The sequence below is a fragment of the Carex rostrata genome, chromosome 17, assembly GCF_964058835.1.
Source record: "Carex rostrata chromosome 17, lpCarRost1.2, whole genome shotgun sequence".
Classification (NCBI taxonomy): domain Eukaryota; kingdom Viridiplantae; phylum Streptophyta; class Magnoliopsida; order Poales; family Cyperaceae; genus Carex; species Carex rostrata.
In genome coordinates, this window is record NC_135934.1 from 7,980,668 (window position 1) to 7,997,294 (window position 16,627).

The 16,627-nt window shown below is 32.8% G+C and overlaps 2 protein-coding genes across 2 annotated transcripts; one reads left to right on the forward strand and one right to left on the reverse strand.

Moving 5' to 3' along the window:
- Positions 1–6,008, reverse strand: LOC144568406 (amino-acid permease BAT1 homolog). Its single transcript, XM_078318754.1, has 8 exons — positions 5,800–6,008; positions 5,422–5,682; positions 3,989–4,007; positions 3,629–3,848; positions 2,967–3,148; positions 2,156–2,445; positions 1,304–1,433; positions 1–1,029 (listed from the first exon to the last, which is right to left on the reverse strand). The coding sequence occupies exons 1-8, from the start codon at positions 5,883–5,885 to the stop codon at positions 682–684; spliced, it is 1,536 nt and encodes a 511-aa protein (XP_078174880.1). The 5' UTR covers positions 5,886–6,008; the 3' UTR covers positions 1–681.
- Positions 6,009–14,310: 8,302 nt separating this feature from the next.
- Positions 14,311–16,127, forward strand: LOC144568484 (U-box domain-containing protein 45-like). The gene is made up of 2 exons (XM_078318847.1): positions 14,311–14,622; positions 15,091–16,127. The coding sequence occupies exons 1-2, from the start codon at positions 14,393–14,395 to the stop codon at positions 15,893–15,895; spliced, it is 1,035 nt and encodes a 344-aa protein (XP_078174973.1). The 5' UTR covers positions 14,311–14,392; the 3' UTR covers positions 15,896–16,127.
- Positions 16,128–16,627: the final 500 nt, after the last annotated feature.

Below are 16,627 nucleotides of genomic sequence, written 5' to 3' on the forward strand. Positions count from 1 at the left end.
TCTTTGGAAATCAACATTTTCAAAACTGGTACCAATCCTCACTTACAAACTACAGGATTACACTCCCAAGAACAAAAGATTTCTTTTTACATCATGCCTCAGACTAATAACTGATACAATACAATAAAAGTATTCTGCCATTTATCTCAAAACACCCTTCAAAACACAGGACAGTAAAAGTATAACAGATTCCTTGATATTCAACCTTGTAAGAACTCTTTTTGAAGGGTTTATAAGTGTGACAAACTTTGTGCACAGCCAGAGTATATATCAATGCATATCAACTTTGTACCATATATTTATATGAGTGATGCTATGGTACTATGCATAGCGCTGATTGGTCTGTACTATATATCAATATCTCTATTTGTAACGTTCAAGCCGTAAATCTAAACTGTTCAATATGATATCCACGTGAAAATGTACTTGTAGATCAAATTTTACAATTTTTTTCTATTTTTTAGATAGGAGAAATCACTTGATCTAAAAATCCTAGACCACTCAAAAGTACTGATTTTCTACCTATCTAAAAAATAAAAAAATATAGTATGCAAATACATTTTCATATAAAGATCATGTTGAATGGTTTGGATCAACTATATGAATTGTGAAAGCAAAGATATAAATCCATCGTACGGATCAATGTGCGCTTTGCAAAGTACCATGGCCTATTTATATAGTTCATTTCTCAATATTAGTTATGGGACCACGAAACCAAAACCGTGCATTTACTGCCCACGAGCCGAGGCAAAGAACCAGCAAACCTCCAACCGCAACGGGAGTGTAATTGAGAGTGTTCTTGTTTACTGGATATGCCACTGGCAGAGAAAAGAGAACAGTGATTGTTGCCACCCAGAGAACAGCAATCCATCCAACGAGAAAGCTGAATTTACCGAGATGGAACGGGCCTGGCACAAACGATTTCCTGCCAAGTGTTACTCTGAAGAAGATGGGTAATGCATAGGAGATGTAGAGCCCGATTGTTGCAATCGAGACCATGGCTTGGAAAGCTACTTCGCTACCCAACGACTGCACAACAACAAAATTAAAAATTATATATGACATTTTAGTAATTAACTGTAATATAGAGAAAATAATTAACTGAACAATGTTACATTTGAATAATTCTTTAGTAAATCTCTTAGATCTGTTATCCTCCGATGCATTTTGAATTTACTTTCTTGCTTGACTTTTACAGTTTTACTTCCTAATTTGGTACAGGGTCTTGTGATATCATTCTTAATTTTGTAAGTTAATGGAAAATTAATCATTATGCCGTACTAGTGTAAATTAATATATATACCGTGAGAGCCATGCAAAATGCTATCACCACAGCAAGCCAAACCGCATTGACTGGGACCTCCTGTTTGTTAACTTTGTGCCAGACATTTGAAAATGGCATGGCGCCATCTCTTGAGAAAGCATATGCCATCCTAAATTGAAAAAAAAAAAAACAGTATGCAAAGAAACAATAATAAATGATAATTAAGCAGATGGCATGGCGCCATCTCTTGAGAAAGCATACGCCATCTTAAATTGAAAAAAGAAAACAGTATGCAAAGAAACAATAATAAATGATAATTAAGCAGATGTAATTAATAACTACAAAACCAGAGGTTATGTCAGATTAAAAGGAAAAAAATAAAGAGTGAGGCTATGGTGCTATGGATAATTGGTCCGTTCTATGAAAAAAAATATCGTTTTCAATGTACAAACTTTTGATCTGAACAGTTCAACATAAGAATGTACTTGCAACTGGGAAAACCTAAAAATATATATATACCCAGTTAAGATGTGATATGATTGATTGACTAAATTTACATTTTTTTAGATTGATAGAAAATCGCTATTTTGAATGGTATAAAAATTTTAGATCTGGTAATTTTCAATCTAAATAAATAGTAAACAAATTCTAAAAAGTGTAAAAATTGATACATTTTTATATGAAGATCGTGCTGAATTGTTCAGATCAACTGTTTGGACTTAAAAAACTGAGATATTGATCCACAGTACGGACCAATATGCGCTATGAAAATTACCATAGACTCACTCAAGAAACAATAATAAAGTGTAAGAAGATTTAGATAAGAACTACAAAGCCATAGGTTATGTAAGATCAAACAGGGGAAGAAAAGATAAATTCCCATCAACTCACCTAGAATTGCTGGTAACAACACTGATTCCACAGAGATAGACAGCACCAGCCACAACACCAAGGCAGATGATGCCACCAGTCCCGGTTCCATATCTCCTTTTGAAGACTAGATAGAACACCTCGGCAATTGCATACCCACCGGCATCATTGTTTGCATCTAAAAGATATCCTATGTCAGTCACTGCAAATGTAACAGCCACTAGATATGCCCATCCGAATAAATTTGAGAGAAAAACGGACGATAATATCCCCATCGGGCCACTTTTGTCTGCTTTTTTCGTCTCCTCTGTCTGTATAAAATTTCATAGTTAATAGTAAAAATAAATAGCTCTTTGGTAGTTCTGTTACACTGAGAAATCTGATGTTGATTCTCAAATAACATCTTTACATGTCAGGAAATCACTGGATTATTGGGTTAAAATGCCTCATTATTTTTGTGCCCCAATCATTCCTCACATCTTTATCTCCGACATTCATATTATAATGTGCTTGGCGACCAAAATTTATATTTTTGCAAAATTTTTCTATTTTTTAGTAGGTGCAAAATCACTGTTTTCAAAAGATTCTGGACCAAAAAAAAAAAACGTGATTTTGTAACTATTTAAAATTTAGTAAAAAAAAAAAGAATTCTAAAAAAAATATAAAATTTTGTCTCCAAGCACATTTTAATATAAACATTGTGTTAAGCGGTTCAGATCGATTGTTTGGACTTTAAAAATGGAATTAAGAATGTGAGGCATGATTGGAGCATGAAAACAATGAGCTATTTTAACCCTACTCTTGAATCAAGTACAGAGAAAGGAGAAGATACCAGATGAGCAGATGCATCGTAGCCCACCATGGAGTAAGTGCTCATAAGAAGCCCCACGACTAAAATATAAACAGTGCTGTGGATCCCCTCGCCATTGTCGGTGTTGAAGTGCGTGAACACAAATTTTGCGCTCGCTCGTTCAGTCGCTACAGCAGGAATCAACGCCATCAACACAAAAACCCCTAAAAGCACAACAGAATAATCAATTAATGCAAGTACTAGCATGTACCGACAAAAATAATAATCTTATATGATTCATAGTTGAGTGAGGCATGGTATTATGCATACCGCATATTGATTTGAACTATGAATCAATATCTTCGGTTTTAAAGTTTAAACAGTCGATGTGAACCGTTCAACATGATCTCCATATAAAAATTTAATTGGAGATCAAATTATATATTTTTTAGAATATTTTTGCTATTTTCTAAAGATTTTAGACCATTCAAAAGTAGTGATACATATCTAAAAAAATAGCAAAGTTAAAAAAATTGAAAGTACATTTTAATATGAAGATCACGTTGAACTGTTTTGACTTTGAAAATAAAGATTTTGATACATAGTACGGACCAATCTGCACTATGCATAGTACCATAGCCTCATTCTTCATTGTTACTAGTTAGGCTCGCAAAATAGCATGTTACCAGTAGCTAGAGACTCACCTAAGACGTTCCAGAGCGCTCCGAGCTTTCCGAAAAATGCTAGCAGTTGAATAGGAAGGCTGTTGATAATTCCATGGGAGACCAAAATGGCAGCATGAAATCCAAGAACAACGTACTTGGAGGCCGAGTAGCCGCCGCCATTGACTCCTCCGGTGCTAAGTAAGATTATCACCTGAAGTAGCTGTGCTAATGAAAAATCGACACTCGTTGTGCATGCCCACTATGTGCATAAATTATGAAAAACAAAAGTAAATAGAAAGACTTTTGAGTATTTTTGCCACATTGATGGATCACTTATTGTAATTTGAAATTTTAACTCTGAATAATGATAGAAAAACATCATTGAGAGAGCAAGGGTACCAATCCGACGATGTTGAACCTGAAAAATAAACAAAATAGTTATATATAATAATTTGAAAGAGAAAATATGGTAGAATCAATTATCCATTTAATTACAATGATAAACTGTTACCAAGTGATTTGGTACTTCAACTATTAATTTAGCATGAATCCAAGTATAGGAGCCAGAAGTTTTATACTGTACTCCACTTTAATCCCCAAAACAAATGGAAAAGGATTTTAACCAAGGAAAACTAATAAAATTGACAAATTTGATAGAATAATTGCTTTATTGATTATTTGTCAGGAATTACAATGTACAATTCTATTCGATTTATACATATTGAGGATATATAGCTGTTAGAATTAATAACAAAAAATATGTAGAGCCGTTGAGAAAATTATCTGTAAATGGTAACTATCTTAAGAGGAAGGAAAAAGCGCATGAGGGTGTAATCCGTAAATTTCCCACACACTATGCTAGGTATCCCCCAAGAGTTGCTTCTCCAACATTCATATTTATATTTATATTCAACAGAAACTAAAGTGAAGATATGGTGCTTGCACACCTACCTAGTGTGCTTCGATACAACAATCGTTGGATGTGCTTCGATTTTTTTCCAGCGCGCATCACAAATTCGATGCTATATCTAGCACACTAATTAGGTGTACATTGCAAAGCACCATAGACTCACTCTAGAAACTACAATAAAAGTGTCTAGCTGTGCACGCTTAAATATTAGTTTGACACGTGTGTGTACTTATTATGCTTGTCCTCTGTTAAGAACAGTGTTTTAAAATGCGGTTTTGTTCATGCATGCGGAAGGCCACTGCATACCGCATATGCGGTATGCGGACGCATATGTGTATTTATATATGCGGATTTTAAAATAAAAATTCATGTATATATATATTCATATTCATATATTTGAATTTATTTTAACATATTAACATAACCAACAATAAATTTTTGATTTTTTTAATATAAATTTTAATTAAAATAAAATCAAATTATCAAAACTGCATGTCCGCATATTCAGACCGCATGGCCACATTTTTAATCCGCATGACCGCATATTCGGACCGCATATGCGGCCGCATAGAAAAACCGCATGAAAAAACCGCATGGGCATTCTGAGCACGGCTGCCGACCGCATACGCATATGCGGCCGCATTTTAAAACAGTGGTTAAGAACTTAAGATCAAGATCATGTACTAGTACTGATAAAAACTAAATATTGGCAATACTTCAACGCAAAAGAAAAAGGAAAAAAAAATGTAAAAAGAAAATTAAAATTTCATCCAGTGTTGTATTGGCCTCCTACAGAATATGTACAATTCTAATTAATCGAGCTCAGCAAAAAACAATTAAACTATGAAACCTCAATTTAATAGATTACCCATGAATGGATGTTGAATTGTTGATAGAGAATATAATAAAAATGTTTATTTACCAGCCAGTAATCCAGGAAGCAAGCGGCGCCCAATCCTTGCCGGCCAACATGGCGCTCCAATAGTAGAGACCACCGGAAGTAGGATATGCCGAGCAGATCTCGGCCATTGACAGTGCAACGCAAGCATTGAACAGTGCCACCACAATCCATCCAATTGTGGCTGACATGGGACCGCCATACCGGAGTCCCGTGTTGTATGTCGTGGTGACACCCGTTAATACGGATATGATTGCAAAAGAGAATGCAAAATTAGATACAACCCTGTGGAAACCAAATCGGTACATGTTAATTACTAACTGAGACTCGAGATAAAAAATAAATTCACAAGTCTTTTGCTAAAAAAGAAAAAGAAAAAGAAAAAAAAAAAAAAAAACTTACGAGAGGCCGCGCTTGAGCTCCTGCTTGTAGCCCAATTCATGGAGCCGGCGCTGATCAGCATCTTCTGATATGGGCAATATAGTCATTATCACAATTTGGCATTAATTCTTCACTGCTCAAGCAGTGGCATCAGGTGTGATTGAACCGGTTTTATATGGATACATGAGGAACTAGGAATAATTTTTTATAATATAGTTGTTATTGACGTGGATAGCATAGTTAATTAGGTTAAGAGGTAATCGGTTCAAAGATAGAGGCGTCAATGGCATCCTTTTATCAGTTTATTCAATCAGTGTTGTATTTGATAAGATGAGTACGAATAAGCTTTTTTTTATTAGTTTATTGGGTATAAGTAAAAATTAAGTTTCTTTTTATTAAAAGTAAAGATAAAGATTATTTCGTATTTGTTTGCTATAAAGTAATTGTTGAAAATAAAAACTATAAATTAATTAAATAAATATATATTTATATTATTTATATGAAGATGATGTATAATATAATATAATTTTATTTATATCATGTATAGATTTATTCAATGGCACTTTTTTTATGTATTTATCTGGTTTGTATCGTATTCAATAAAATAAATATGAATAAATGTTTTTTCTTAGTTTATCAGATAAAGATAAAAGTAAAACCTTTTTTTGTTAACTTAACGAATAAGAATATAAAAATACTTCCATTCTGTTCCGTAGTTATTGACACTCCTGTTCGAATTCGGATGGAAACAAATCTGCTGTGATTCTCAAAGAATCACAGGGTCCTGTTATTCCACATCCATCTCTTCTTATGTTTTATGATTTGTGCATAAAAAATAACTGTCTTTGAGATTGGTGCATTCAAAAAAATAGAGGGCTGGATTTGGAATAACAGAATAACAGGACTCTGTGATAAAGAATCACAGCACATTTATTTCCAATTCCGATTGGGTATAATAAATATTCATGTTTCCAAGTCTAGATTGGTGTGCTAACGGCTAGTAGCTCTGACAGCTACATCTTGACTTTGCATATGTTACCAGCATCTCTGTTTTTTTATTTCACAAATCATGCAGCTACAATGTAACAATTGATTTGTTTTTTGGTCATTACAGCTACAATTCTAAAAACCAAGATCAGATGCATCAGATGACATTCTATTTTAGTCGGGATTCTTTGTTAGAATGGTAAAAGTAAAAGATTTTTCAAAGATTCCCTAATAAGTGACTAATCTCAAAATTAAAATTCCGTAAGTTACACGCAGCAGCATTTCTGTCCTTTGAAATATTATTTTTGATTTTGATGGAAAGGAGGAGGATCTTTTGAATATTAATTGCATTTTAGTTGGGAGTCTGTGCAGCATGCGATGACTTGTCTCGGATCAGTAGGCTATAAGACAAAAAAAAGGTAGAAAAGGATTTCAGAGGTTTTCTCTTACTTTGTCCGTGTCAGCAAACAATTCGAAATACAATTATAAATGAATATGAATGGAGGTTAACTTTTTGGATTTTTTAAGACAGGTTTTATATAAAATCTTCGAACCAAAATGAGCAACAACTATTATTTATATGATTTATAATAATATATGTATGGTGAATCGTGTTATCATATCTCCGCTTGTCTGCCACAAGTAGGGGTGCAAACGGGTTGGATATTATCCGACCGAATCTGAAAATTTAATACTGACATCCGATATCTGAATATCCGTGCGGATACGGATATGGTTTTGAATTTTAATTATCCGTATCCGAATAGTAGATATATATTATATAATTTAATATGAATTATGAAAAAAAATTATGTTATTCACTATTATAAAAAGAGGATATCTGTATCCGTATCCGGTTAATATCCGATCTGTATCCGTATCCGGAAAATAAAAACGGATACAGATATGGTTTTACCACTATCCGATCCGTATCCGATCTGTTTGCACCCTTAGCCACAAGTATATGCACAGGCTAATGAGTAAGGCTACGGTGCTATGGGTTGCATAGAGGGTTACGGTGCTACGGCTTAATATTTGAGTTTTTTAAATTTTAACAGTCAATCCGAACCGTTTATCTTGTTCTCTATATTAATATGTGTTTGGAGACCAAATTTTACATTTTTTGAAAAAAAATTTACTATTTTTTTAGATAGGTAGAAAATCAAATATCTAAATGGTGCAGAATTTTTTAGATCAAGTGATTTTCTACCTATCTAAACAAATAGTAAAAAATTTTCAAAAAATGTAAAATTTGGTCTTCAAACACATATTAATATGGAGAACAAGATGAACGGTTCGGATCGACCGTTAAGATTTTGAAAACTCAAATATTGAGCCGTAACACCGTAGCTCTCTATGCAACCCATAGCACCGTAGCCATACTCTAGACTAATTATATACTACTTATATAGACTCAGTTTAGCGTGATATCAGTACTATTTAATCAACTTCAAAATTTATCAGATATAATTCATACAATACATTCAAACCGTTTAAATTAATTTACTTTGTAAATGTATTTACATGTAAAATTAAAGCAGTTAAAAACTAATAAATAAATATATTAAAATTAATTAAAAAATTCATATATTTGACCGTTCGATTTAATACTAAATTAATTAAAAAACTTAGAAACTTTGCATGTAAGTACACTACTTATAAAGTTGATTGATTTAAACAATTTGAATATTTTTAATTAATTTGATAATTTTTTAGAGTTAGTAATAGTAAAGTTGAAATCTCACCGACAGATAGTCACACTCATATATATATACACGATTATAATAATATATGTCATAGTTGTCAGCATGTGAAATGAATGCTTATAAATATAAAATATTGAAGTCGGCCCCAAATATACAGGCGGCTCCCTTGTTATAAACTACAATTTATTTCTTAAATATATAAACTATGTTTTTAGACTGAGAGGGTTAAAATATCTTTATTTCATTATATTTATTATTATTTTTTTAATTACATAATCTTCACAATTTATATGTTAAATCGTTAAATATAATCTATATCATTTTTCTACAAGCATAAAAATATAATTACTTTTCAATTCTATCTTTATATGAATCAATAAGTTACAAAATTAATTAACATTCAGAAATTATATACATCAATGTATTTTACAAGTTCTTAATAACAATTAAAACAAAGTTAAAATGTTATAATTTTTTATATGTACGTGAATAAATGATATAGATCATATTTAATAATTTTATTTTGATATTTAATTTTAAATTATACATATTAAAGTTTTAAAATAAAAGCATAATGAGGCATATAATTATGAACGTAGTTCAAACCTATTTCCGATTTTAATGTTTTTGATAAAACTTTTCAAATTAATACGAGTAATGAATGAACAGGGTAATAATTGGTTCTATTAATTATTCTGTTGACTGTTAGGAGTGATTTATTGGTGTTTTTGTGCACGAAAATTCAAGCTGTCAATGTTACATAGGCAAATAATTCAAACTGTCAATTCATAACATGGTGAATACCAACCAAACAAGAAATTATACATTGCCTTTTCTTCCAACTTCCAAATATCAGCATTTCATTTTCTGTCAAAACCAACCAACTAATGCCTAATGGTCAATACAAATTATACATTTTTCATGGATTGGGCTTCAGCAAAATATTCTTTAATTCACCATCTACCAAATGATTTGGGCTTGTCTAGGCCAACCCAAACTTAATTCTTTTTTCTCATTTATTCATTTATGCATTTATTTGTTTTACAAAATCACATGAATAGCTAAACAAATGTGTAGCTCATGATTTAATGATGAGAGAAAAAGGTGCAATACAGTTCCAAGATACCAATATAAATGTGGGAAGAAACAAAAAGATGAAAGTGTGTGTTATAATTAGGTTGGTAGATAACTTGCATTGCTCCTAACTGAGCTACAAAAAGTTCACCAATTTCTTTACCTTTTTTCGGTTTTGGGTGCGAAACCACTGAAATTTCGCTTAAAGAGTAGTAAATATGTAGGGGCGGATCTAGAACTTCAGTCAGAAATAGACACAAAATGCTAATAAGAGTGCAAAATATTTTTTTAATATATAATAATATTTTTTTGTCTGAGTTCCTCTCCAGCAATTAGCGAAGCAGTTCAAGAGATTAGTTGAACCAGGGACATAAAATATCAGGCTACAATTAGAGCCTTGTTATTATTTTTTTTTTCTTCTGAACTAGGGTTATGCACAATATTGAGTCAGAGATAAACAAAGAGGTAGGCACTGGACCAGACTAATATTTTTTTTTTTTTTTCAAATCTGCCAATAACTACAACAGTTTCACATATTTACGATAACATAAATTTGATTTATTATAATTCTTCTTTAATTTCAGCTGGATGCAAATTAGGCTTCATTTCACTACTTTCATAACTTGACATTTAGTAATTACCGTTGCTTAAACCAAGGTCGACTGAAATTTCGGGAATGAAATTCTAGTGAAATCCGAAAGGGAGGTTGTGAGGAAAGGAATTCATATCCTCTGAGATATGTCAAACTTTGCGTGACTTTATGGAAAATCCCAACCGTTTAACTACGTTCAGCACGAATCTCAAAGCAGAGAATACTGACCCCCTACATCACCCCCGAATAGGCACCGGACACGTCAGTCACGCAAAAGTTGAGATATCTCAGAGGATATGCACTCGTGAGGAAAGAGCACCACAAGTTTTGCATTTAAGCCCCTATTTTGTTATCGGTAGTTAGAAAGAGCCACCAACAAACCTACCAAACAAGTTTCTCATGAATAATAAATTTTGCATGTGTTTTCTTCGTCATTATTCCCCTTTTTATAGCACGAGGATAAGGTATAACACATTTACATTTAAATATTCTGCATTGTGCTTTAAACTATTTTATTAATATTTTGTCTTTAGAATAGCTACCTAAAAGTTTAATGAAAAATATTTACAATATCATTATTCCCCTTTTTATAACACGAGGATAAGGTATAACTACATAAGACACATTAAATATTTTGCATTGTGATTTAAACTATTTTATTTAATATTTGTAGAATAGCTACCTAAAAGTTAAATGAATATATTTACAATTAAATGTACGTAACAATACAATCACATCTTTTACGCATAATGGAAAGAACAAAACTAGAAAATTGAGATTGAGGTGACATAATAAATTATTGCTACGTAATTTTATTTTATAAGGAGATAAAAGGTACAAGTAAGTATAAACATGATAAAATATATATAAAGGATAAAATTGTTAATTTTTAATTTATAAGGGTGACTGAGCCGCCACTAATCAACATTTAGAATAGCCAGGTATAATAATACTGAATACATTTATTTACAAGCAGGTTAGGGAGTTTGTGCTTTGATGAAATATTTTAGCAATGTTTATTAATTAGGGATTAAAACGGGTGTTGCAAGTAGCAATTATTATACAAAATCTTGTCCTGTTTCAAGTTTATTTATTGAAATTTTCTTAAGCCAAAGTACCCAACAACTCTATCCTAACAGTAAATTAACCCACCAATATCATATAATTCACCCAAGTGATATCAAGAAAGAAAGAAAATAAATATATATATGAAATTAAATGTGGACTTGATCCACATTTTTTCTCAAAAAAATATATATATGATTAACAAGGCTCAATTAACAAATTAAAGCCACGAGGTAATTTTGCACAAGGAAAGCATGCATATGGAAAGAATATTTCTCAAGACCGCACACCGTACTTATATTTAAACTTTTTTTCTTTGATTGATTTTTGACCAGAATATTTGGTTGTCGGAGGTCTCCGTTGCAAGTTGAAAAATGAGACCGGGAGCTACAGACAATTTTTGAATCAGTGATCTCTTTATTTCACGATTTAATTTCTTAGTTTGAAACTTTTTCTCTTATTTGTTTTTTTGTAATTTAATCGGGTTTGAATGCCTAGTATGTTTGGTTGCAATCTTAAAATAGTAAGAATAGTGAAATTGACATTTGTCTTATTATAATAGTTTGTTTCAATATTTTGTGATAATAGTTTGTTCTAATAAGATAAGCAAGTTTGGTTCTCTACTTTTGCTATTCTAACACAACCAAACACAAATAGCTTGTTCTTAGTTGCTAGAGGATAATCCAAAGGACAATTAATTATTTTTACCGTCGTATTTGTATATAGATTTTTGAAATTATCCTATGTATGATTGTTGAATTTTCTAATATTTATGATCGTATATTACCATTAATATTTAATTCCTTTAATTTAAATATCATGCGTAATTTTAGTAAATTTTTGTTTGCATATAGAACATGTACCTATTAATACATCCCCACCATATGCGAAAATCATAAGCGGCTGAGATTATGCCACACAAGCAGTACACTAAGCCGCTATTTATTTTTTCAGTTCTAAATTGTAGCAAAGTATAATGAAGAGAGTTCAGATGCCTCCATTATTTGTGCCTCCATCATATCTCTATTTTTAAAAATTTTAATAACTCAAAATTTAAATCTTAAAATTCAAAATAAAACCGTTGGATATAAACTACATCATTTTATCTATGCACGTATAAAAAATTATGACATTTCAACTTTGGTATTGTCATCTTGAGTTTATACAAATGTATACTAATGTGAATAATTTCTAGACGTTGATTTTTCAACTTATTAATTCATATAAAAGCAAAATTAAAATGTGATAATTTTTTATAGACACAGAGAAAATAACATAGATCACATCTAACGGTTTTATTTTGGCGTTTAATTTTTAAACTTTGAGTTTTTTAAGTTTTTAAAAATGAAGGCATGATGAAGGCACACAAAATGGAGACATTTGAACCCTCCTCAAGTAGAGGAGAGATTCAATTACACCCTTTTTTGGTGACACCTAATTACATTCTCCATCCAATTACAAAAAATGTGTATCGACATACAGAATACTTTTATCCCATCCAATTACAATCAATCCAAACCGTTCAACTTGATGGATATGTTAAAATGTGCTTGCATATCAAATTTTACATTTTTTGGAATTTTTTTACTATTTATTAAGTATTTAACAAAATCGCTATATTCAGACTGTTGAATTTTTGTACCCATCTTAATAAATAGTAAAAAAATTCAGAAAAATGTAAAATTTGATCTGCAAGCACATTTTAACATATCCATTAAGTTAAACGGTTTAAATCGACTGTCTGAACTTTGTAAATATAGGGTGTAATCTGATGTCACCAAAAATGGTGTAATTGAATTCCTCATTTACATACGGAGGGACAAAATTATCCATTAAACATACCACTAGATCAAAAATTTAATTAAATTTTGAAGGTCATCTCTGCAAACTTTCGAGGCAAATCGGACATCGCTTGATCAAATTATTGAGGTGACACGTGCTATGAAAAAGAGGAATGTAGCATTTGTGCCAAATAAGCAAAGTATTGAATGATAGTCACGGACCTCATACGTAACGGCTTTCTTTTTCTTTTTATTTTTTCTTATCCTTTTACCTTTTTTTTCTTTTCATTTTAATTATTTTTCTCTAGGTCCTTAAATATACACAGACGTGGATGAAGAGATTTCTACTATCTAATAGACCAGGTGTATTGCTGACATATGAGCTACATAAAATAACGCTACAAAAATTAACTTGAACGAATCGCATTTTTTTGCAAATAGCTAAATAAAATATCCTTTCAAGCATTTCATTCATAAAATAAAGTAAGGTTTTATGGACTCTGTTCAATTTTCATTTGACAAGGATAAAAAACATCTTCATTGTTCAACTCATAAGATGATATTTTTTTAATCATAATTTTCAGATCTAAAATTAATGCACTTACTAAGTTTGTTAAAATATCGACATACATAAACTCGTCAAAACTTAGGTTAATCCTATGATACATATAAATCCAAAATACATATACCTCAAAATATAAAAAGAATTATAAATATTAAAAATTACATGGGATAATTGTACTAGTCAAAGCATGAATATGAATATGGTGTACAGATTCCAATAGTAGGCCAAGTCTTATACGAAACTGTGTGGGAGCAACGGAAGGGAGAATATCAGAATATGTGTGTTGGACTAACTGTAAAGACAAGGCAGAGTTCCCTTTTGACGCCGTTGCTTCACGGTCAAGCGAGGTCGTATTTTTCTCTCCCTCACTCCTCTCCATTTCCATCAAACAAGAAGATTCCTTTTCTATGGGTTTGTCCACAACTCGAGCACCAAAATACCAGTCTAAAATCCAAATCGTACGTAAACGGACTACTCCAGGAATTACAAATTGAGAAAGAAGAACCAAGTTTAAGCGCGCCGATCCCAAGCTAAGATGGGTACGGATCCCCTAAAGTGACACGAATTTTGAGTTTTGATTTGGGCCGTCCGATCAGATCCGAAATAGAAAGCACGGCCCTTTAATATCGTGCCAGAGAAGATCGAACAGTCCAGATACAAACTCAAAATTTGTTTTACTTTAGGGAATCTAAATTCAGCTAGACCAGAGTTAAACAGCTCCCGCCACGCTCCCCCAATCTTTCTCCAATAAAACCCCGCGCCTCTCAGCGTCACTCAAGACACAGCGAGAGAGAGAGACACACACACAGAGCGCAGAAAGGACAAGAAAACAAATAAATATCAAATGGAGACATTAGCAGAGAGGTTACAGTCGGATGACGTGGCGGAGAGGATGGGCGCGGCGAAGGAGATACGACGACTTACGAGGGTCTCGTCGGACCACAGGCGCGCTCTATCCTGCGCCGTGGGTCCCCTCGTGCAGTTGCTATCCTGCGCCTCCTCCAGAGAAGACGAAGAGGAAGAAGCATTGGCCGTTATGCTAGCTCTCCTCAATCTCGCTGTTAAAGATGAGAAGTATGAATTTGTATTTTAATTCTCCTTTTTTTTGTTTTATTGTTCGTTATCATCTGTTTAGGAGAAATAGAGAGTAGAAAACGAAATGGGTTTAATTGTAGAGAGGGATTTGATCCGAGTGACGGGAAATACAAAGAGGGAATTTTTTTTTTTTTTAAAAAAAAAAGGGGAACAACCAATTGGGAAACATTTTGTGATCAGAGTCAAATTCCCTGTTGAAGTGATCATAAATAGAATTGATGCCTACTGTTAGACCCCACTTGTTTTAATTGTAAACAAATATGATTCTAGACTCAGTCAGGTGAGATAAAATTAATTATGTATTTATTTATAATACACTGTGGTAAGATTGAATTTATTACCATTACCGGTACGAACCATGGTTGATGCTGGTAATTTCGACACAGTCAAAACTGAAAACCATCAATAGTTTCTATCTCTAATGCAACCTAATTAAATGCTTATCAGGAATAAGGTCGCCATTGTTGAAGCAGGCTCACTCTACCCGGTAACCCATTATCTCAAATCCACAAACCTGAATCTTCAAGAATATGCAACAGCACTTCTACTAACCCTCTCTGCTTCATCTCATAACAAGCCGGCAATAACTGCATCTAACCCTATACCTCTTCTTTTTGAGATCCTAAAAACTGGTAGCAAACAGGCTCGTACCGATTCCTTAATGTCTCTGTACAATCTCTCTACTCTGCCCGAAAACCTTCTCTCTCTCGTCTCTCTTCACCCAATACCACCTCTTCTAACCCTTATTAGATCGTGCCGAAGAAAATCATCGAAAATTGCAGAGAAATCTTGCGCCTTGTTAGAATCTCTAGTTACATTTGATCAGGGTAGAATTGCACTTATTGAAGAAACCGGAGGTGTACTTACTGTTGTAGAGGTGATAGAAGAAGGGTCTCTTTTAGCGAAAGAACATGCTGTTGGTACACTTTTAACCATGTGTGAGAGCAACCGGGATAAGTACCGGGAAGTTATTCTAAGCGAGGGGGCTATTCCCGGTTTATTGGAATTGACAGTGCACGGTATGCCTAAATCTAGAATGAAAGCGCGTAAACTTTTGGAGCTCTTGAGGAACTCCACCTACGATCGACCAAGATTGGAGGCGGGTACAATTGATAATATAGTTAGTGATGTAGTGTTGCAAATGGATGGCCAGGATTGTGCTGATAAAGCTAGGAGGATGGTTGCAGAGATGGTTAGGGTTAGCATGGAGCGAAGCTTGAGGCACTTGAAGCAAAGGGCCTTTTATGTATAATGAAAAGGCTATGAACAAAGATTTGATGTACAGATTTTTTTTTCCTTTACTTTTCCACATGTAATTTTTGTATTTTGGATTCTCTTATCTTTTAAGGGTAAGTTGCATTTAGCACCCTCTCTTTCTTTTTTCTTTTTAGATATTTTCATAGAGTATCTTCACTTGGTTGGTTGTACATGTAACATTGAAAGTGTGGCATTTCATACTAAATGAAGAAGAGGGATTGAAGTTTGGTACGGTTGAAGGATGATATACCGGTCCAGGCCACAATGGTACCAGGTGATCTGTAAATTTTTTAATTTGTTACGAATTCTCTTTCTAATACTTTATTGTTGACTCTATTTTATTGGAAAAGCATGTGATGGTTTGGTTGCATCTGTTTTATCGACCAAGTTGTCAAATGAAATGAATGAAATCCAGTATGATCGTATGATAATTGAAGCGGGCTGGGCTATCCAGCCCGGGATGACAACAAATCTACACAGACAGACAAAATCCAATTAGCTCCTTTAATATTTCGTAATTGTTGGGATTGTTTCCTTGTACTATTCATTACGAGCTGTGATTCTTGTCGGTTCCTTCCTTTTTTTTTTCGGCACTTTTTTTTATCTTCATATAATTTGCTGAAAGCTGAATTATATTTAATATAAAAGAATTCATTAATTTTGTGTAACTAAAATTACTAGATTGTATATAAAATATTTCTATCTGCGCAAGGCAGGGCGAGGATCA

Excerpts from the sequence above, each read along its gene's own strand:
- LOC144568484 (XM_078318847.1), top strand. The coding sequence starts at position 14,393 with ATGGAGACATTAGCAGAGAGGTTACAGTCGGATGACGTGGCGGAGAGG. Across the intron at positions 14,623-15,090 it reads CTCGCTGTTAAAGATGAGAA|GAATAAGGTCGCCATTGTTG; the intron begins GTATGAATTTGT and ends AATGCTTATCAG.
- LOC144568406 (XM_078318754.1), bottom strand. The coding sequence starts at position 5,885 with ATGACTATATTGCCCATATCAGAAGATGCTGATCAGCGCCGGCTCCAT. Across the intron at positions 3,149-3,628 it reads AGCGCTCTGGAACGTCTTAG|GGGTTTTTGTGTTGATGGCG; the intron begins GTGAGTCTCTAG and ends TTGTGCTTTTAG. Across the intron at positions 1,434-2,155 it reads GTTGTTACCAGCAATTCTAG|GATGGCATATGCTTTCTCAA; the intron begins GTGAGTTGATGG and ends TTTTCAATTTAG.